At 43.5% G+C, this 24353-nt stretch overlaps 1 protein-coding gene across 2 annotated transcripts in view; it reads left to right on the plus strand.

The window, feature by feature from the left end:
* Positions 1-24353, plus strand: part of LOC128684071 (cell adhesion molecule Dscam2) — a 642309-nt gene that overhangs the window by 577194 nt on the left and 40762 nt on the right. Inside the window, exons 11-13 of one of the 2 annotated variants that reach the window (XM_070091014.1) lie at positions 4434-4595; positions 6415-6699; positions 11578-11697. In XM_070091014.1, the coding sequence (XP_069947115.1) occupies positions 4434-4595; positions 6415-6699; positions 11578-11697 (567 nt within the window). Of the gene's footprint in view, positions 1-4433; positions 4596-6414; positions 6700-7188; positions 7474-11577; positions 11698-24353 lie in introns of both variants that reach the window. The other variant, XM_070091022.1, reaches the window with a different exon arrangement.

Here is a 24353-nt window from a genome sequence, read left to right on the forward strand (position 1 = left end):
GGAGCCCCACAGTTCTGCCTTACTCAATGGCAATTCTCTCTGATAAGGTCGTTAAATTCGTTCTGAGCAATCATGTGCGGTTTAGAAAATGTCAAAGTTATAAACATATTCAGGGTTTTGTGGAGTTGAAGACTCACAAGATTCGAAGTTTCCATTATCTTCCTCGTCCTCTGACTCACGGAAGGATGAGTTTGGAGACTCGGGAATAGGCAGTCATCCGCCGTGAAGTACCGGGAGTATAACAGAGGTTACAATTGGATATTGTATAGTACATTTTTCTACTTGCAAATAACTTTCCTGACTGGAGGCACCATGCAGAAGAATCAATTGTTTACATGATCTAGTGGTTCCCTCCACACCATCGGCACTGCTATAGAGTTCCTTTTTCAGTTCAACCACTAGCGAAGGTGTGAAGGCTTACTCAGCCCTGTAAGATCTTAAGTAGGTCTTACCAAGGCTGGCTCCTCCTTAGGAAAATTAATGAATAGAAAAAGAATAATAACATACAAATATAAACACTTTGTTATAATTGAAAATATAAAACATTTAAATATGAACTTTTATCCTACGTAAGAGAGAGATGAAAAATGAAATAAAATATTATATTTGAATTCAACGCTAATATGTACAGTTAGACTGTGGTGTCTGGTTGATGTTGACACCGCGCCTTGTAGAAATTGTGTCAAGATGATAGGAAAGCAGGTCTTTCACCACTTGCAAATATGAGGGATAGTTGTCTGGGGTTGGCTACACTCCTCAGGTATGTAGATAAAAAGTGACGCCCCAGAACTCATGTGAAGTTCGTCTCCTTCAACACTGTCTCTGTGGTTGCCAGATGACCCAAGCTGACATTCCAAGCTAGAAAGAGACAAAAGTTAACCACTGCTTGAGAAATCACTCTCCATGATAAGTAAAGCATCTAAAAGACTGGTGAGGATTTAAATTAAAGTTAAGGCATTATGAACTAAGTTTTCACAATTAGTTAAAAGTGAAGCGTTTAACTAATATATCCATTAAAAGCAGGAACAGAGGCTTTTGGAAATATAAACACATATTTATTTCCAGCAGAGGCTTTTACTTACAGTTGTGTTTGGAGCTGTTAGTCAAGTGATTATCCATTTGGTCAGAGCCCCACACGTCACCTTTCCGGGTAGAAAAAAAAGGGGGGGGGGGATAGCGGGACCTACACACTGACTCTATCTTAACAAGCAGACTGGCAATCAAACTATCGTCACCATATACTCACTCGCTACTCCTGTCTGTTGAACTTTTCCCTCACAGGTTTGTTGCACAAGTATTTCAACATATGTGTGGAGCCCAGCTCTTGGCCTTACGTCCAATATTACGGCCAAAATAATGATGACAAGCTTTCCTGATCACGGCAGTTATGGAACGCTTTTACAACGCATTAGCCACTTCTTCACAAACATAAGAAAAGTTATTTACACTGTTCATACAACTACAAAGCATCTTTGTCCAAATTTGGCTGGAAAAAAGTCAATGTCAAGAACAAACACCAAAACACAAGTACTAATAAGAGTAGAGCGCATGCACACTGTCTAACCTCCGGGAGAGAACTGATACCATCCAGTTAGTAGGGTGATGTAACACCTCGGTTAAGAGTGAATCATTCGTTTTCTGTCATTAGAGATGTCAAAATAAAACAATGCCAAAATCAAAGTTGAACAATTGGTGGCTCATGCCACTTTAAAAGAAAAAAAAAGAGCTACTGATGAGAAATATGGAAAACTTCTTAAACAGCTACACACTGATGATCTAAATAAAGAGCCTTTCCCTTGTACAGTTTATTTCCCCCCTCCCACCTCCCTTCCTAAGTCAAGGATAACAACAACCGCGCTGAGTCCATATCTTTATAAACAGAGCCAATTTGCAATTTGTAGCATCATTTCCGTATTCAGTGGCCCAAAATTAGTGAAAATTGACTAGTTTTATCTCCAAAGTATTTTTGGCTGTGGATCGGTGTATTGAGAACGCAGAGCTACCAAGAATGTCTCCTTGTAAGCTCGAGTCACACCGTCAGCTGCTGCACATTCACAGTTACACTCATTTTTCTGCTGATGAATCGATGAATGGAGACTATTCATTGTTGTTGTTGCTGTTGATGTTCTTGTTGTTATTGTTATTGATATTATTGTTGTTCCTGTTAATTTTGTCATTATTGTTGTTGTTGATGATGTTGATGTTGTTGCATGCAATAGGTGTATTAGCGTGAGTGTACTGCATTGCAGCTCACTAAGCTCCTTGTGATTGAGCACTCCTTCTATATTCGATGCACGCGATACAAAACCACGATCCTTGAAGCCACCTCAGTCGGATGTGACCACCGTAGCCAGCGCCATCTAGTGACTGTATACAACCGTAGCTATCCAGTCAGACTGTCTCAAGCCGGAAGCTGGTTCACACTACACAGTAACCCAGAGGATCTTCGGTAGTGTGCAGTAGCTGTTGTAATTCCTAAGAGCACTCTATTTTCACTACTCTGCTCTAAACCTCTGTTCACACATACACATTAGCTTTCCATTTGTATTTGTAGTGTACATGTATGCACATAAGTTCTGGGAAGGGATGCAAACGTTACATGTTACCACTGTGTCTGTTTTCTTTTCTCGTTATCGTAAGAATGACTTTAAAAGGTGTGGTCTATACCAGAACACAGTACAACACATTGCGGTATTGAATAGGTGGTGATGGTGGTGGTGATGATGATGGTGGTTGTGATAGTGGTGGAAGTGATGGTGATGGTGGAGGTGGTGGCAGTGGAGGTGGTAGTGATGGTAGTGATGGTGGTGGTGGAGGTGGTGGTGGTGGTGATGAAGGTGGTGGTGGTGATGGAGGTGGTGGTGGTGATGGAGGTGGTGATGATGGTGGTGGTGGAAATGGTGGTGGTGATGGAGGTGGTGATAGTGGAAATGGTGGTGGAGGTGGTGATGGTGGTGGAGGTAGTGATGGTGGCGGTGGAGATGGTGGTGGTGATGGGGGTGGTGGCAGTGAAGGTGGTGGTGGAGCTGATGATGGTGGTGGTGGTGGAGGTGGTGGTGGTGGTGATGGAGGTGGTGGTAATGGAGGTGGTGGTGGTAATATAGGTGGTGGTAGTGGAGGTGGTGGTGGAAGTGGTGATGGTGGTGGCGGAGGTGATGGAGATGGTGGTAATGGAGGTGGTGGTGATGGAGGTGGTGGTGGTGGTGTTGCAGGTGATGATGGTGGAGGTGGTGGTGGTAGCGGTGGTGGAGGTGGTGGTGGTGAAGTTGGTGGGGGTGATGGTGGTAGTATTCGTGGTAATGATATTGGTAGTGATATTGGTGGTGGGGATAGTGGTAGTGGTGGAGGTTGTGTTGGCGGTGGTATTGGTGGAATTGGTGGTACTAGTGGTATTGGTGGAGGTGATAGTGATGGTGGTGGTGATGATAGTGATAATGGTGGTGGTGGTGGTGGTGGTATTGGTACTGGGAATAGTGGTGGTGCTTTGTTTGTCAGGAAAAGAAATACGCGTCTCTCTTGCCTAGATTTAAGGTTCACAATATTTGCTGCCAATGTGTTATCAATGTATAATGGTGATGAGGTGTAGGGAGTGATGGTGTACAGTGGGTGATGGTGTACAGTGGGTCATCAAGTGTAGTGGTGATAGTGTTAAGTCCTGTGAGCCTCAGTAACTGAGTGAGTGGATTACAGACATGACAAAGGGGATTTATGAGGTATGTTAATGGCGGCGGGAGGTTATTAACGATGTTATAGTAGGATTTATACAACACCTCTACTTATGTTACCTCTCTCTCTCTCTCTCTCTCTCTCTCTCCCAAGGGGTAACTAATGCTTCATGACCAATAATATTCTCATTTAAAGACTAATCCTCATTAATGACATATTCCTAATTATTAATTTCTGGTTAAATCACCGGATAATTAACATTTAGCAGCATAAAAGCATTTTTTGGTAGCTTTCCGGGCAAAAACTGTTTTAATATCTTGATCAAAGCTGGACCTGTTTCTCTGTTTCAAACGAATAAAAATGGCGGATATAATTACGGCTTCATTATTGAATTAATTTTTTATGCCATTATGATGTACAATGTAATCTTGATAATTCGTTATTTGTTTGTGTGTACCTGAGTAGCGTGTGTGTGTGTGTGTGTGTGTGTGTGTGTGTGTGTGTGTGTGTGTGTGTGTGTGTGTGTGTGTGTGTGTGTGTGTGTGTGTGTGTGTGTGTAATTACCAATTTATAATTGCTTGTTTGTAGCTAAAAGAGCAGAGTTGTGTTCGTTGTGTTCTGCCTTCAATATTTAGCACATTTAAATGTTCAAAATTTGCTGTGGTTGTAGCACTTGCCTGTTCTCCTTTGATGCTTTATATTGGTCAACCACTGCGTGTGTGTGAGATAGCTTTATCCGCTTTACCCACGTGTTGTTGGTATTGCAGATGGGGTGCGGTTGCCCACAACGCACCGTCAGAGGGTCCACGCCAACGGTACACTGGTGGTGGAGCAGGTGACTCGAGGTACTGACGATGGTCAGTACTCCTGCACCGCCTCCACTAGACAAGGTCTCTCCGACACCCAGCACCTCACAGTCCGTGTCATGGGTAGGTCATGGGTAGGGGAAGTGCTGGGGGTCTGTCTTCAGGAGATACCCAGCCCCTCACCCTCCGTGTCATGGGTAGGTCATGGGGGAGGGGAAGTGCTGGGAGTCTGTCTTCAGGAGACACCCAGCCCCTCACCCTCCGTGTCATGGGTAGGTCATGGGGAGGGGAAGTGCTGGGGTCTGTCTTCAGGAGACACCCAGCCCCTCACCCTCCGTGTCATGGGTAGGTCATGGGGAGGGGAAGTGCTGGGGGTCTGTCTTCAGGAGACACCCAGCCCCTTACCTTGCGTGTCGTGGGTAGGTCATGGGCTACTGTTGCCCAAAATTATTAACAAAATTATATAGATGTGAATGAGCAAATTTATTCTCGCCAGTCATAACTAGTACTTGTGAATTATTCTTTGCTAATAATTTGACACTAATCTGAAGGCTGAGTTAATTTTTGAGGTTAGTGGAGGTAGGTGGCAGCTGTGATGTACTGAGCCTCATAGAACAGACACATGTGCAAGGTGACGTTACTTTATTAAGAAAACGTTTCGCCCACTTGAAGCTTTATAAGTGAGGATGCGTGTGGGCGAGACGTCTCTCTAACATATCAAACGAAATGGCTTAGTTGTGAGAGGACCCTTGTAGGTTTAGCGCTTCTTTTTTATTACAATTATAATCATGGGGAGCGCTAAACCCGTCTGGATTATACAGCGCCTGTGGGGGAGGGGTGGAAAGTATTCACGCTTAATTCAGGGAACTGGAGCCCATATCCAATTCCTCATATCAAGATCCCCTCACCAGCGTCAAGGAAACTCCCTTGAGGGGTTTTAATAATAATAATAATAATAATAATAATAATAATAATAATAATAATTAGTAGTTGTGAGAGTCTCGGTTCTCATCGTCCAATTCCCGGGATCAAATCTCCGGATGGGAGAGGAATAATCCATATAAAAAAGATATCTAGCGATACACAGGTGTCTCTTTCATTCATTTGTCGGTATTATACATTTTGTAAGAACTAAATCCCTGGCTGAGGAGAGGGATTTGTCCAGCAGGTGGCGGGAGAGTCAGACTTTCTTACAACTGGCTTGTCCATTAAGTGGTGTGTCTGTCTCGTATTTTCAGATGGTGGGTCGAGCCTCCATCACTACTTGCTCTAAATGACCCACACGGGCTTAGCTCTCCAAGAATAAAAGTGTTTTTCCTTGGATGAACAATGGGGCGAGCCAACGGGTAGTGAAAGCAACTGTTTTGCAATGGAACAACCATGATAAACGCTTCACTGCAAACATAGTGGCCTGAGCTCTGGTGTCGTGAATTGTTATGAACTGTAACGTAATGATTAAACGACTCCCACGTCTCTACATTGTTGTTTCAAGATTAAGTTAGACAGGCTGTTGACAAGGCATTCTGTAAAAACAGTTAGGGTCATGAGAATGTATGGGCAATGGAAATAGCAAGAATTTACAGTTTACATCGAGGTCATCTTCTTCAAGCAGGAAAGAGAGAGAGAGAGAGAGAGAGAGAGAGAGAGAGAGAGAGAGAGAGAGAGAGAGAGAGAGAGAGAGAGAGAGAGAGAGAGAGAGAGAGAGAGAAAGAAAGAAGTTGGAGTGAGGCAGGAAAGAGTAGCGATCAGATAGAGAAACATGACTGAAAGACATCATAGAATTAGGCAGAAACAATAAACAAGTAGATAAGCAGGTAGATGGTAGCATCTAGGTAAATGTATTAGCAGGTACGGCGGCAACTTGGTAGAGAGGCAGGCCGATGGCAGCAGCAGTCAGGCACAGTATTAACAGGTTGAGGCACTAATGGCAGACGTATTACAGTGGCTCCGGTAGTTCTGCCTTTCCACTTTGAGGAGAAGCTGCAGGCGGGAGAACGGGCGGGGGCGGCGTGCATCGTGAGCAAGGGCGACCCACCCATCACCTTCACCTGGGAGAAGGATGGCCGCCCAGTCCAGGAAATAGGCGGAGTCTCCGTGTCTGTCGTGAGTCCATTCTCCAATACCCTGATGATCAACAGTCTCACGGCCCACCACACCGGAGAGTACACTTGCCGCGTCTCCAACAACTGGGCGGAGGCCTCCTACTCCGCCGCCCTCGCCGTCAATGGTACGCCCACGGCCACCGACGGCCGCCCACACCACGCAGCTGAACCTTGGACGTCACCACCACCACCTCCCACATAAACCAACGCTTCTTCTCTCCACTTTTTTCCAGAATCAATTTGACGTGTCTGTGATGGTTCATGTGTCGCAGAAATAACCTGGACGAGGCTACAACCACTTACCGCGACTGTTCTTCCTCTTACTCTGGTTTTCTCTTCCTTCAACTCTCAACTCTCATTCGAGTCATACTACATTTCACCCTCATCTACCTCATAGTCTCACGTTATCCTTTGTCCCAGAAGTTGATTATCTTCATATCTCTCTATTTCTTTCCCCCTTTTTTTTTGCCTTAGTAAATGGGCCCTTGTCTTTCCTCTTTTTCCGGGACCAAATACATAAATTACCCATTGTGGTGCTGTACCAGCCATTTAATTCATATATGATAGTTGTTGCCCTTCTGTGTGTGTGAGTGGTGTGTGTGTGTGTGTTGCAGTGCCGCCCCGCCTGGCCCCCTTCAGCTTCGCGGTTGGCACCCGGGCAGGGATGCGTGCCCAGGCTACCTGTCTTGCGCAGGAGGGGGACCAGCCCCTGGCTCACGCCTGGCTCAAGGACGGACATCCCCTCGACCCCAATTTGGACGTCCGTACCTCCCAGCTGGACGCCTTCACCTCCATCCTGGTGATCGACAGAGCCACCGCCGCCCACACCGGCAACTACACCTGTGCCGCCACCAACGCCGCCCGCACCACCACCATCACCGCCCGCCTGACCGTCAGCGGTAGGCCGCCCACGGTCTCATGCCCACTGTGGCACGACTCTGACATACTAAGAGTGAGAGAGAGAGAGATTGTAGGGAAGAAAGAAGTCAACAGAGACCAGATGACGTAATTCGCCTGCAGGTGGACCAGGAGAAACTCTAGCACAGCTCAGTGGACGCATACTTACCCAGCAACATCCCAGAGGGAAGGCGATGAGTGGTACTGCAAAGCATAAATTTCCACATGTGGTGACCATCAATCTGCAGTTGATCAGAAGAGCCTAAGTTCCCAGAAAGCTTGTGTAGTTCACCATCCCTCTAGCACCACTCATCGTCTTTCCGACACTACCATCCCTTCAGCACCACTCACCCGACCTACCATTACCAATCACCGCCGCTCTGCCCTCACTCACCCAGTCGTTTGACATACTATGATTTTGACCTGTATATTCTACCGATTATGACCAACACACACTTAACGTGTTGATCTTTTTTACATCAAGACGATGCTAGTCATGTTGGAGACAAGACCAAGAGCTGTGATGTCACCTGAGGCACTTCATGACTCGTAGGACCTCCGCTCACTGGCTAGACAATAAACAGCCTTTGAGAGTCTCCCATTGTTTTTGGTCACTGTTTGGACAATAAATGGGAGTCCTCTTAATCATTAGTCACTGCTAAGTTAATCAGAGAGTGTATTCTACTTAGTGTCTCGCTTGCTAATCACCGGGAGTTTCTCGCTTCATTGGTTGCTGGTCGACTAATCAGTGAGAGTAACCCATGTCGTTGGTCTATATCTTACCAGTCACCGTGAACCTCACATAACGTTGGATGCTGGTCGGCCAGTCAGCAATGGTCTCTGCTTTATAGGTGATGTAACACTCTTCAAATGATAAACTCCATTGTTCTGCCCCAGGAGGGAAGGGTGAAGCCTGCAGGTGAGTTACAGTGACATAGGAGACAGAGACAGTGTGGGTGTCTGTGTGAGACAGAGACAACGTGGGTCTTTTAGAGACAGACGGTGTGAGTGAGTGTGTGATACGTCTTCTCTGGTACTTTCTCTTTAGACACAAGTTCCTACACCCACACATCTTCACAAGTCATCTACTGCCTTTCACACACACACACACCTCCTCACTAGGAGTATTTAAACATTATTGTACCTATGTTGAGGTGCAATCATGATGGTGCGTCTCTGTGGCTTGGATCACTCAGGTTCATGCTCATATTTCGTGTTGCAGTGCAAAGCTTATTAAGAAACAAGTATTTACGAAATGTGTTTATATCGTTCCACATCTTCAGATTTTTAAACATCATGTAAATAATATTTCTCCCTCATACATTTCAAAGTATTTACCATACACCATTGATGAAAGAACTACATATCTATGATATATAATCATATTAATATCCAAAATATATATTTCCACTAAGTACTCACAACGCTGACAGGTTAGACTTAATCTTCTTCTTTTATCCAGTTTAATTCCTTTTGATATCTTGAACCAATGATATTTTCACATTCTTAATGTTAATGTAAAAGGTGTGTCATGCAGACGTCGAATATTAACTCTCCAAGGTTTTCCACCACCACAACCTCTATGAATATTGGTTCTAATCCGACTCGCTCATATATCCATAAAAAAAGGACACATGCTCTCCGCCGTCGTGCTAACCCATTGAGAAGTTCGAGAATCTGATAAAAACAAATTGCAATTAAATGTAGGCAGGGAAAGTGTTAAAAGTCATTTTTCCGATTAAATTCATTCATTCTCACCTGTGGTCAGAAGCGTCTCGAAATCACTTCTCAAGTGAATATTGTAAAAATGATAGAAAACGTGCTATATAAAACAGAATAGTTTAACTTTGTATATTTTATTAAATATATTTGAATATAATTTTTAATAACATTAAATTAAATTTATCCACATACATTTATATGTTTATTAAAAAAACTAGAGTATAGCAATCCATCATCTGATTCGAAGAACATCGTCACGCTGCTTGTGGATAAGATTTCTCTGGTCAACTTCGACTTTCTTTCTCCTATTATTCACTGATCTTGTTATTTACTTGATCATTACTTCAACATGCGACATCCAATAAGTTTTCCACTGTTTGATGTTTTATTATGAGAGACTTTAATAATAGTCGTGATGACAAGCAGTGAGGTTCCAGTATGTGGTGAGTTTACTACACTTGCTGCAAGAAGTTCTGCACTGTAACTCAGAAAGTGGACACCAGGGTGATGCTCCTCTGTATACTGGCCCTAGCATGTTGATGCATGTTATCTACCCCCAGGAGTCATTCACTGCCGCCATTCACATCTGCGATCACCACACACACCCTCACCATACACATAAACACACACATATACAAACACACACACACACACACACACACACACACACATACCATCACCCATCATTACCACCATCATTATTTCCCATATTACCTCGAACACACACCCTAATCACCCATACACACACCCTCACAACCTCCCTACAAACACACACATACACACCTACACTGCAAATAGGTGAGTACACATATCCTAACACCCTCAACCACCCATAACTAACCATCCACATAATCTCACCCCCCCAAATACACACACACTCACCCCCACATACACACACTCACCCCCACATACACACACTCACCCCCACATACACACACTCACCCCCACATACACACACTCACCCCCCACATACACACACTCACCCCCCCACATACACACACTCACCCCCACATACACACTCACCCCCCCCCCACAACCTCACCACCTAGGCACTTTCACCCCAAACTCTCCCACTTTTCATATACTATATAGAAAAAACTGTAGTGTGAACTTATCTGTACAGTAGTTCACGAATATTTAAGGACGTAAAATTAATATCGTGTTAAACACTAATAATATTGTAACAAGTAATAACCTCATTCAGTCACTGTTGTTTACAAGTGTTTCGTCAGTATCATGATCAAATATATAACTGAAATTATTCTTCAATTAAAGCAATCTATACACACACACACACATATATGTATATGCAAAACAATCGCAGACAGTTGATATTAACAATACATGTCAAGCCACGGGGGTGGAAATCTTTAGTTCAAGTACTTTCACATTTCTCAGTGCATCATCAGTTGTTGTGTAATGATACAAAGACAGCAACAAGAGAAGTATGGTAAGTTTTCAGAGTATGGTAGTGAGAATGGTAGTGTGTACGCACCAGCCAAACTCTGAGAGGCAAGCAGGATGCCAACCACACCCCATATGGGGTGGGGTGTGGGGGTAAGATCGGTGTGTGGTTGGCATCCCGCTTACCTCTCAGAGTCTGGCTGGGGCCTACACACTATTCTCACTACCATACTCTGAAAGCTTACTCTACTTCTTTTGTTGCTTCCTTTGCAACATTGCACAGCTCCTGATGACGCACTGTGAAGTGTGAAAGTTCTTGAGCTAAAGATTTCCACCCCCGTGGCTAGTCTTGCATATATATATATATATATATATATATATATATATATATATATATATATATATATATACATATACATATATATATATATATATATATATATATATATATATATATATATATATATATATATATATATACATGGGGAAGTAGAACAGAATTCTTCCTCAGTAAGCTATGCGTGCCGTAAGAGGCGACTACCATGCCAGGAGCAAGGGGCTAGTAACCCTTTCTCCTGTATACATTGCTAAAGTTAAAAAGAGAAACTTTTGTTTTTCTTTTTGGGCCACCCTGCCTCGGTGGGATGCGGCCGGTTTGTTGAAAGAATATATATATATATATATATATATATATATATATATATATATATATATATATATATATATATGCAAAACAACCACTCTGAAAGAATAAGAAATTCCAAGCGCTTTCGTGACTACTCACATTATCAAGAAACTATATTGATAATGTGAGTAGTCACGAAAGCGCTTGGAATTTCTTATTCTTTCAGAGTGGTTGTTTTGCATATTCTGAAATCACCTGTTTACTGTGATCTTATTGCACATATATATATATATTCAAGATTATCACAATTGTACACATGTTGACAATGGTGTTCCCTGCCCTTCCCACTTTACAGTGCCTCCAGCCTGGGTGGTGGAGCCAGCCAGTACCAGTGTGGCTCTGGGTGCCACTGTAGCATTACACTGTCTGGCCAAGGGGTTCCCCAACCCTACCATCGCTTGGCGCAAGGAGACAGGTGAGTACCACACCTTGTTGGTGGTAGTTAACGAGTGATGACCAGTACTAGGGTCGAACGATGGGGCCCCATCGTTCGACTCTAGTACTGGTTCGCTGGTTGGGGAGATAGCCTTTCAATGAGGGTGTGTGCATGCGCCGTATAAAGGTTACGTACTCTTTGCATGCCACAACCTTTGTTGGTGGTAGTGAGCGATAACCTTTGTTGGTGGCAGTGAATGATGACCTTTGTTGGTGGTAGTTAGTGACTGTTAACCATTGTTGGTGGTAGTTCGTGGTAGTGAGTGATGACCTCTGTTGGTGGTAGTGTGTGATGACCTTTGTTGGTAGTAGTGAGTTACGGCCTTGGCGGTAGTGTGTGGTGACTGTTGTTGGTGATAGTTTGATGACCAATGTTTATGGTAATTATGATGTTTGTGTACGAGGTTAACTGGCTGATCTTGATAACGATGCTTATTACAACCCAGGATTCCAAATGGCCTGTTATCCCGGGTGTAAAGGGAGCAAAATAAACACAGCAGAAAAAGTTTAGACTTATATTATCCTTCACCAATTTAGAACAGCAATATGTACACTATGTACAGTGATAAGTATAGTGCACTCCAAGGTAAGAAAGGCAGAAATAGAAGCCACAAGATAGCAGACCGTGCTTCAACCAGCTCTAGAATGGGAATGACAAGGGCAGACAGGAGAGTGGTACCCACATAACCTCTGCGATTGCCAAAACCATCTTCTTATTGGCTAGAACCTGGTCACTAGTTGAACGACGGGGCCCCATCATCAACTCTTAGCAACCTGGTTCGCTGGTTGGGGGAGATAGCCTGTAAATGAGGGTGTGTACATGTGCCGAATAAAGGTTACGTACTCTTTGCATGCCACACCCCCACCCCGAGAAGGCTCAGGATTAGGCTGCCACCTCCCAGTGGTAACCGTGCCGCCATGGCACAAAATAATGGGACCGCCTTTCCTCTCCACCATCCAACTCTTAGATAGAGCTCAGCTTTTCTCGTGACAAAAAGCCAAACCCTAAACTCAGAGCGAGACAGCAGTCAGTCAGGCTAGCATAGGTCCAAGATACAGGCGGACGGTAGCCCGCATCCCCTCACTAAAAAAAAACCCCACACCAGGGGATAAAAAAAAAAGCGTGAAAAGGGGTTACCACAAATAATATAACATCCTAACCTAAATAAATAAAAATATTAGACTCTAGATAAAGAGTCCGCCAACACATTTTCTTTGCCGGCAATATATTTAATTCTGAATGAGTATTGTTGCAATCTTAGCGTCCAGCGCATAAGCCTTGTGTTGTGGTTCTTCATGGCTTGGAGATATACTAAAGGATTGTGGTCACTGTAGACTGACCACCTGCGATGTCTGGCCCACATAAACATCAAAATGCTCCAAAGCCAGTACCAGCGCGAGGGCTTCTTTTTCAATGGTAGAGTAAGCCCTCTGATGTGGCTGGAACTTGCCTAAAAAGTATGCTACAGGCTGCAACTCCTCATTCTCGATTTGTAATAGTACTGCCCCAACCCCAGACTCACAAGCATCAACCTGTAATGAAAAAGGTTTGGAGAAGTCTGGAGACAAAAGAATGGGTGCAGTACACAATAATCTTTTTGCTTTATTAAAAGCAGTGTTACAGTCTGAGGTCCAATTAAAGGGAACTTTGTGACTGGTAAGAGAGGTAAGAGGGGCTACAATATCTGAGAAATTCTTACAGAATCTTCTGTAAAATCCTATCATGCCTATGAAACGTTGAAGAGATTTCCTATCATGAGGAACTGGATAATCTTTAATAGCAAGAACTTTAGCAAGTTTAGGTGCAACTTTACCACTACCTACTTCATGGCCTAGAAAAGTGACAGCGGCCTTGCCAAATGAAGATTTAGATAAATTAACTGTTAAATGGGAACTTTGAAAGGTCTCAAAAAGAGCCTTAAGTCTAAGTAGGTGTTGATCCCAAGTATCAGACACCACAACAATATCATCTAGGTATGCTGTCGTGCCTTCAAGTCCGTTAATAGCCTGATGGATAAGTTTCTGGAATGAAGAGGGGGAATTTTTCATTCCGAAGAGGGTAAATGTGTATTGATAATGACCTGGAATTACGAAGGCAGAGATTTCCTTCGCCTTATCCGTCAAAGGTACCTGATAGTAGCCTTTAAGGAGATCTAACTTGGACACAAAAGTAGCCTTACCCACAAAGTCAATTACGTCATCCAGACGAGGAAGAGGGTAAGCATCTGTAATTGTGACCTCATTCACCTTACGGTAGTCTGTACACATACGAAACCCCCCATCAGCCTTCTTCACAAGGATGCACGGTGAAGCCCATGGACTAGATGACTCCTCCACTAAACCATGCTTTAACAAAAATTCTACTTCCTGCTGAAGTAGCCTTTGCTTTTCAGGATTAGCTCTGTAGGGGGAGAGTTTAATTGGTTTAGAGTTTCCCACATCTACATCATGATAACCTAACGTACATTTTTTCGGCACATCCGAAAAAATATTAGGATATGACTGTAGAAGCTCAGTTAAATTTGTTTCTTGCGTTTCAGATAGTCCCTCCATTAAAGGGCTAGGATCCTTGAGGAGGACAGAATTTGAAAGTTTATTAATTTCAGAGATAGAGTGCAAAGAATCAGAGTCGTCCTCAAAGTTAGAGGACAGAGTCATTACTGGGACTTTATCTGGTGTATGAAAAGATTTTAATTGATTAATGTGGTAAGTTTTAGTTTTTTGAGGTCTTATCAATGGGAGCTACCACATAGTTTACATCAGATAATCTATTTACAATCTTCATAGGTCCCGTAAATCTAGCTTTCAAGGTGTGGCCAGGTATAGGTTCCTGCACCAACACCTTGTCTCCTGGATGGAAGGAGCGGAATTGTGCACTTCTGTCATACTTCTGTTTCATCTTACTTTGAGCTGTCTTTAGGTTAGCCTTGGCTAACTGACGTGCCACCTGCAACCTTGAAGACGGGTTGTAGAGTGTTGAGCTAACGTCTTCTCCCATCCATCCTTCTTTGAGCACCCGAAGAGGACCTCGTACATTGTGCCCAAAGATCAGCCCAAACGGACTATACCCTGTAGACTCTTGCACCGTCTCTCGTACTGAGAACAGCAACAAAGGTAGTGATTCATCCCAGTCTGTAGGAAAGTGCATGCAAAAAGTTCTCATCATAGTTTTTAACGTCTGATGGAATCTTTCCAAGGAGCCTTGGGACTGAGGATAATAGGCAGTGGATAAGTTGTGGATTATCCCTAACCTAGTTAATACTTCCCTAAATGCTTTGGCAGTAAAGTTAGTACCTTGATCACTTTGAATAGTTTTAGGAATGCCAAAACAAGAAATGAATTTTGTTAAAGCTTTGAGAATAGCTTTAGTATTAATACTGCGCATGGGAATTGCTTCAGGATATCTGGTTACTTTATCCATAATCGTAAATAAATATTGATTTCCAGACTTTGACCTAGGTAGTGGACCTACACAATCTATAATTAAATCTGCAAAAGGTTCTCCATCAGCAGGTATAGGTTGGAGAGGTGCAGGTTTAATGGAATGTCCAGGTTTCCCTACTTGCTGACATTCTCGGCAACACCTAATATGATTCTTCACATCTTTCTTTAATTTTGGCCAATAAAATTCTTTTGTGATTCTATACAAGGTTTTTGTAATTCCTAAGTGACCTCCTAATGACGTATTATGAGCTATATTTAATATTTGAGGTCTATACTTTGTTGGAACCACTAACCTGTTAAACAATTGCCGGCCCTCTATCTCCTTACCAGTCTCAGTGCAGATCAAATAATTGTTTTTAACTTCATACTTGACCGGATGACCCAAAGAGGATTTATCCATGGCTGCCTGAAAAGCAAATTTTAAAGAAGGGTCCTTTCGTTGTTCCTCCCGGAAGGACAGTCCCTCGGACATGGAAACAGAGACATCTGGCAATCCTGCAACCTGGGAATAGGAAGGCTTGATCGGGGTCTGTTCACTTGATTTACGAGGCTCCGGCCGGTGTGCCTCATAAAACAACGTGGCTATTCCGAGATCGGAGTCGTCCAAGGATAGGTCAACATTCTCTCCAGACAACCCTTGGGATGTTGCCCGAGTTATGGCCAACACCGGAGAAGAATTACTCATTATAGGTTCAGGACACGCACTAATAGTAGTAATGTTATTACCCAGTAATAACATGGCATCTTTCATGGGGAATCCTTTTGAGACACCTACAGTCAAGTACCCAGTGTAATATTTGCACTGTACATAAATTTTATGCAAAGGGACAGAATATATAGCTCCTCCAAATGCTTCTAATAAAACAGAGGAATTCAAGGAAGTGTTCTCTGAAAGGGGTAATATTCCTTCTCTTGCAAGTGAGCAATATGCTCCAGTATCTCTAAAGGTCTTTACTTCAGTTGTTTCTGAGTTTTCCTGAAGGGAAATAAGACTCTTGCAATAATAAGGGGCCATACCTTTTTCTACTTCTCTAGGGGACATGTTACTAGGGACATTAGAGATTTTCCCAATGGGTTGGGGTTTGTGGGGGCAGTTGGGACGGATATGACCTACTTTGTTACAAAGGAAGCAGACGACAGGCTTGCCCTTTACTCCCTGCGGACGTTGCAAATGGTGTCGTTCTGGCTGGTGTCTCTGGATACTGTTGTCGAGATGCACCATGAGTAGTTTGCCTCTCAGCACGTGGACCATAAGTTGAGAAGCGTGGCTCACCAGGTGACTTAGTTGGCTGACGTAGACGTTCTCCCTCCGGCTGGCACTTCATTCTCCAAGGTTTACGATCTCTGCTCATGCCAGGCTGTTGAAAAGAGACGGGACCGCTCGGACAAGGAACGGTTAGTTTCGAAGGTATCAGCCAACCTGGCTGCCTCCAATGCAGTGGTTAAGTCACGATCCTGCAGAAAGACTCGAACCTCTGGTCCCACAGACTCCAGCAGGTTATCAATCAGAATAAGCTGTACCAGCTCCTCAAAGGTAGAGACACCACTTGCTTTATACCAGCTGGTAAAAACTTTGGTTTGCTGTCTCACAAAGTCCACTAGGGACTGACCAAGCTGTCGTCTGCCCAGCTTAAAAATCTTTTTGTATTTGGCTGGGATGCATGTATATGCTCCCAACACTGTGGTCTTCACTACTTGATAATCAGAAAATTCAGCGTCATTTAATACTGACGTAAATTCCTGTGCCTTACCCAATAATGCTGTATGAACCAACGATGCCCAATGCTGTTCCGGCCTGATTTTCGAAGCTTTCGAAAAATTGTTCTGGTTCGGCCTCATTGAAGCGAGGAACAAGCTGTACTGCTTTTTGTAAACTAAAATCATTTACAGAATGTGAAAACTGCCTCCTCTCTTTCCCAATCAAATTCTTCCCTTGCGAATGCTCTCTGTTCCCTAGTTTGCTCAAGATTGATTTTTGCCAGCTCAAGTGCCAACGACGCTGATTCACCTTGAGACAACCCAGCTGCATTATACTGACCATTTTGCTCCGTAGGTGTATAATCTTCCTCTTGCGAGAACATAGTAGTTTTTGCCCTAACTCCCGTAGAGGGAGGAGTCTGATGTGCCATCTCTTCTTCCATAAGTTTGTCAGCAATCAGTGAACGCAGTTGCGCAGCTGTGAGAGTGCGTTTGTATTTAATGCCAATGGAACGAGCAATTTGCCAACAACGCTGTAGGGACAATTTAGGTAGGTTATGCAAAGTATATGCCGACACCAGACGTCTGACTCGTCTAGGTGGCATAAGTTATTCGCTATGCACAGTACGATTGCAGAATACGCATACAAGCAAAGCTGACTGCAATATTCTCCACACCGAACAGGCTAGTAACAACTGACACGCAAAGTTTGTAAAGCAATGCCAGACAGCTACACTGTTCTAGAAGATTGACCGTAGCGAAGCGAGCACACCGAACAAGCTAGTAGCGAGCTGTTGAACGATCACACAATAGCAAGGCTGACCATAACAGTAACTGACACGCAAAATTTGTAAAGCGTAGGCAAAGCTAATGCAATGCCAGACAGCAAGCTGCACAATGTTCCTTCTACGAGCTTCACCCTAAGCTCAACCGTTTCTCTAAGTCCAGCTCCAGCTCTCGGACAGGCTACCCATATTACAACCCAGGATTCCAAATGGCCTGTTATCCCGGGTGTAAAGGGAGTAAAATAAACACAGCAGAAAAAGTTTAGACTTATATTATCCTTCACCAATTTAGAACAGCAATATGTACACTATGTACAGTGATAAGTATAGTGCACTCCACGGTAAGCAAGGCAGAAATAGAAGCCACAAGATAGCAGACCGTGCTTCAACCAGCTCTAGAATGGGAATGACAAGGGCAGACAGGAGAGTGGTACCCACATAACCTCTGCGATTGCCAAAACCATCTTCTTATTGGCTAGAACCTGGTCACTAGTTGAACGACGGGGCCCCATCATCAACTCTTAGCAACCTGGTTCGCTGGTTGGGGGAGATAGCCTGTAAATGAGGGTGTGTACATGCGCCGAATAAAGGTTACGTACTCTTTGCATGCCACACCCCTCAAGGAAGGTTCCTTGATGTTGGTGAGGGGCTCTTGATTTAGGGAATTGGATCTGTGCTCCAGTTCCCCGAATTAAGCCTGAATGCCTTCCACATCCCCCCCCCCCCAGGCGCTGTATAATCCTCCGGGTTTAGCGCTTCCCCCTTGATTATAATAATAATAATTTGCATGCCACAATGCTCATGTGACTCATCCAGGCAGATCAAGGGCTGTTCAGTCAGGTCAACGGCTGGATGAGTCGCCAAATATAACCTCAAGAAGTGCTGCAAGTTGTTTGTTCTTCAAGAACACGAATGTGTGTGTTGGATTGTGTATGATTATGTCAGGTATACCTGTTGACCAGTGTTATGTCAGGTATACTTTTTGACCAGTATGTAATGCATACTTGTTGACCAGTGTTATGTCAGGCATACTTGTTGACCAATGTTATGTAAGGTATACTTGTTGACCAGTATTATGTAAGGTATACTTGTTGACCAGTGTTATGTCAGGAATATTTGTTGATCAGTGTTCTGCCAGGTATACTTGTTGACCAGTGTTATGTCAGGCATAGTTGTTGACCAGTGTTATGTCAGGTATACTTTTTGACAAGCATGTAATGCATACTTGTTGACCAGTGTTATGTCAGGCATACTTGTTGACCAATGTTATATCAGGCATACCTGTTGACCAGTGTTATGTTAGGCATACTTGTTGAACAGTGTAATGTCAGGCATACTTGTTGACCAGTGTTATGTCAGGCATACTTGTTAACTAGTGTTTCGTCAGGTATACTTGTTGACCAGTGTTATGTCAGGTATACTTGTTGACCAGTTATGTCAGGTATACTTGTTGACCATTGTTATGTCAAGTATACTTGCTGACAAGTGTTATGTCAGGCATACTTGTTGATCAGTGTTATGTCGGGCATACTTGTTGACCAGCGTTAACTTATGCCAAATGTTAACTTATACCAAGTAACTGTTCTAAGGGCAAGTTAGTACTTTTCAATACAAATAATAATCACAGGAATCCCAATGGAAATAAGTCACTTTGACTTTTTTGGGCTATCCCAGGTTCTCTACACATGTGCTGCTATGTATGACAATTAGTGTAAGTTTTTTTTTTTTTTTTTTTTCAACAAGTCGGCCGTCTCCCACCGAGGCAGGGTGACCCAAAAAAGAAAGAAAATCCCCAAAAAGAAAATACTTTCATCATTCAACAATTTCACCACACTCGCACATTATCACTGTTTTTGCAGAGGTGCTCAGAATACAACAGTTTAGAAGCATATACGTATAAAGATACACAACATATCCCTCCAAACTGCCAATATCCCAAACCCCTCCTTTAAAGTGCAGGCATTGTACTTCCCATTTCCAGGACTCAAGTCCGACTATATGAAAATAACCGGTTTCCCTGAATCCCTTCACTAAATATTACCCTGCTCACACTCCAACAGATCGTCAGGTCCCAAGTACCATTCGTCTCCATTCACTCCTATCTAACACGCTCACGCACGCTTGCTGGAAGTCCAAGCCCCTTGCCCACAAAACCTCCTTTACCCCCTCTCTCCAACCCTTTCGAGGACGACCCCTACCCCGCCTTCCTTTCCCTATAGATTTAGTGTAAGTGTGTATACTTATTCTTCTAGCTAAGTTCATTTTCCTTTAGTTTTCGCTCACGAGGCGAGATCTGCACCATTTTCTATGAGTTATCACTCACGTTTTCTTTTATGTATTTTAGCCCTAACGAGGCTATTCAATATTCTTATTATTATTTTGCTAATAATAATAATAATAATAATAATAATAATATTATTATTATTATTATTATTATTATTATTATTATTATTATTATTATTATTATTATTATTATTATTATTATTAAATGAAAGGTAACGTCAGTTCTTTGCTATAAAGATGTTCCGTGATTTTTTTTCAGAAGACTGAATTTTTCTTCTTCAGATTCTGACATCTTGAAGAGGTCTTGGTCCTTCACCTATATTTTACACACACACACTCTGGAGTGTTGTCACTCTTGGCGCTTCACGATGCCAACACCTGCGCTGCAAATCCCTGGGAATTATCCGCACAATTAAGAGGAATATTGGATTCATAATCGCGTTTCCGCGTGTATAATTGACCCCAGCGATGTTATAATTAGTTTATTATATATCTCTAATGAGCGGAATATCGTCGTACACAGACAGGCCTTTCGTTAAGACTCTGTTAGGCTAGATGTAATTAGAGAGAGAGAGAGAGAGAGAGAGAGAGAGAGAGAGAGAGAGAGAGAGAGAGAGAGAGAGAGAGAGAGACAGAGAGAGAGACAGAGAGACAGAGAGAGAGAGATCAAATGATCAAATGAAAATGCTGGCCCACAGATGGCTCCAACTTCATCCTGTCCCGTACTTGTATGTCTCATAACAATAAAAATGCTTTCAAATGAGCTGATGTAGGTAACAGCTCTTAGCTTGCCAATAAAGTTAGGAATCCTTAACCTGTAATATAGCTGTCAATAAAGCTAGGGATCCTTAACCTTGTCAAACCCTGTGTAAAAAAAAAAAAAAAAAAAAAAAAAAAAGAGAGAACAAGATTCAAGATTAGGAAGCCTCGAGAGTGCGATCAGGAATCCTCAAGGACGAGACCAGGATGATACCAGGAAGCCTCAGGGTAAGGTACCAGGAAACCTCGAAAACGAAACTTAGAAGCCTCAAAGATGAAACCAAGAAGCCTCAAGGACGATATTAAAAAGCCTCAAGGATGAGACCAGAAATCCTCCAGGGACGACATAAAGAAGCCCCAAGCACGAGACCAGGAAGCACCAAGGACGAGACCAAGAAGCCCCCCTGGACAAGATAAGGAAGCTTTAAGAAAGAGTTCAGGAAACCTCAAATACGAAATCAAAAAGCCTGAAGGACGAGACAGTGGAGATTTAAAGACGAGATCAGGAAGCCTCAGGGACTAGATTAGGAAGCCTCAAGAACGAGACCTGGAATCTTCAAAGACGAAACCAGGAAGTCTTTAGAACAAGATCAGGAAGCCTCAGGGATGAGACCGGGAAGCCTCAAGACCGAGACCAGGAAGCCTCGAGAATGAAATTAGAAAGTGTCGAGAGGGAAACGAGAAAGACCTAACCACCACAAATATGGTCCTGGTCCAACTGGTCTGGTCCTGGCCCAGCTGCTCTATTCTTAGTCCAGCTGGTCTGGTCCTGGCCCAGCTGCTCTGGTCTTAGTCCAGCTGGTCTGGTCCTGGCCCAGCTGATCTGGTCCTATCCCAGCTGCTCTGGTCCTGGCTCAGCTGCTCTGGTCTTAGTCCAGCTGGTCTGGTCCAGGTCCAGCTGCTCTGGTCCTGGCCCGGACACACCACACACACACACTCCGGCAGACCAGCAAGGAGGGACGACACGGGACGCGGGTTTTAATCTCGTGTCTTAATGTATGCTAATATTATTCATTACGTTTCCTCAATTTAAATGAACATTTAGATGAGCAGCAATACATGAGCAAGTTTGTCCAGCACTCGGAGGAAATTATATTTGCGCTTGTATACATATAGAGAGGAAAGCGCGCGCACACCCACACACACACACACACACACACACACACACACACACACACACACACACACATACCCCAAGCATGTCTCCGGAAGCACACATCAACCAGATAACTGCTGCAGCATATGGGCGCCTGGCAAACCTGAGAACAGCGTTCCCATACCTTAGCAAGGAATCGTTCAAGACACTGTACACCGTGTACGTCAGGCCCATACTGGAGTATGCAGCACCTGTCTGGAACCCGCACTTGATCAAGCACGTCAAGAAATTAGAGAAAGTACAAAGGTTTGCGACAAGGTTAGTTTCCTAGCTAAGGGGAATGTCCTATGAAGAAAGGTTAAGGGAAATCGGCCTGACGACACTGGAGGACAGGAGGGTCAGGGGAGACATGATAACGATATATTAAATACTGCACGGAATATACAAGGTGGACAAAGACAGGATGTTCCAGGGAGGGGACACAGACACAAGAGGTCACAGTTGGAAGTTGAAGACTCAGATGAGTCAAAGGGATGTTAGGAAGTATTTCTTCAGTCACAGAGTTGTCAGACAGTGGAATAGCCTAGAAAGTGACGTAGTGGAGGCGGGAACCATACATAGTTTTAAGACGAGGTTTGATAAAGCTCATGTAGTAGGGAGAGAGAGAACCCAGTAGCAACAGGTGAAGAGGCGGGGCCAGGAGCTAAGACTCGACCCCTGCAACCACAAACAGGCGAGTACAAATAGGTGAGTACACACAGACGGGACACGGCAACAAGAGGACACAGTTGGAAGCTGATGACTCAGATGAATCACAGGGATGTTAGGAAGCATTTCTTCAGTCACAGAGTAGTCAGGAAGTGGAATAGTTTTGGAAGCGATGTAGTGGAGGCAGGATCCATACATAGCTTTAAAAAGAGGTATGATAAAGCTCATGGAGCGGGAAGAGCGACCCAGTAGCGGCCAGTGAAGCGGCGGTGACAGGAGTTGTGAATCGACCCCTGCAACCACAAGTAGGTGAATACAACTAGGTGATTACACACACACACACACACACACACACACACACACACACACACACACGCCAGTGGTGCTCCACTACCCTGTGGTCCATGCCTAGTTAAACTTAGAAGAAAGCTCTAGTATGTTGAACCGAAACCATACCACTGGTCCGGAGGTTAGAGAACTTAACCCACGACAAGAGTTTAATAGTGCTGAGCCTCATGTTACTGATGGAAGCAATGTCCTCGAGAGATCAAATAACAACGTGGACGATACCCATACATATCAGCAAGTATTAGTTGACTGACTAGCTTGTGCTACTAGGTGGGTCATTGGTCTAAGCCGGGGGTGACATGGACTTCCTCGCATGGGCCAGTAGACCTGCTGCAGTGTTCTTTCTTATGTTCTTATGTAATGGAAGCTAAACACGCATTGAGGACAAAGCAACACTACATTACAAAAATAAGAAGTTAGTTACTGGAGACGAAATATGAAAAAAAAAAACCACAGCCAACAAACTGAGGGCTTGGAGGGAGGGCTTGGAGGGAGGGCTTGGAGGGAGGGCTTGGAGGGAGGGCTTGGAGGGAGGGCCATGAGCTGAATTCGAGTCTGTATTCGGAGAGCACACAGCGTCACAGATAGCAACAAGTGGGAAAAATTCCTTTTTTGTGTGAGTGTATGTGAAAACGCGGAGGCTGGATTCTCGGTAAGATATTTAATCCTAAAACGTCACAGACGAGAGCTTAATGACGGGTAAACGTATTAACAACAGGAAGAGGTGCCACAAAACCAGTAGTTGGTGCAGTTGCAACAGAAGTAGAAGCAGAAGCAGGCAAAGAACTAGCAGGAGAAGCACCAGCAGTATCAACAGCAGAAACACTTGCAGTAACAGCAGCAGAAGTAGCTGTATGAGCGTCAACCAGAGCAACAATATTAGTGGCAGTAGCAGCACAGCAGTCACATTCTTACAGCAAAGACAACCACGTGCTCTGGCACATAAACACAATTCTTAATGAGTGACCCTGAGCACATAAACACTGACACAGTCATCAAGATGTTTATAAACACTGACACAGTCATCAAGATTTTCATAAACACTGACACAGTCATCAAGATGTTCATAAATACTGACACAGTCATCAAGATGTTCATAAACACTGACACAGTCATCAAGATGTTCATAAACACTGACACAGTCATCAATATGTTCATAAACACTGACACAGTCATCAAGATGTTCATAAACACTGACACAGTCATCAAGATGTTCATAAACACTGACACAGTCATCAAGATGTTCATAAATACTGACACAGTCATCAAGATGTTCATAAACACTGACACAGTCATCAAGATGTTCATAAATACTGACACAGTCATCAAGATGTTCATAAACACTGACACAGTCATCAAGATGTTCATAAATACTGACACAGTCATCAAGATGTTCATAAACACTGACACAGTCATCAAGATGTTCATAAATACTGACACAGTCATCAAGATGTTCATAAACACTGACACAGTCATCAAGATGTTCATAAACACTGACACAGTCATCAAGATGTT

This window comes from Cherax quadricarinatus, chromosome 3 (assembly GCF_038502225.1).
Source record: "Cherax quadricarinatus isolate ZL_2023a chromosome 3, ASM3850222v1, whole genome shotgun sequence".
NCBI lineage: Eukaryota > Metazoa > Arthropoda > Malacostraca > Decapoda > Parastacidae > Cherax > Cherax quadricarinatus.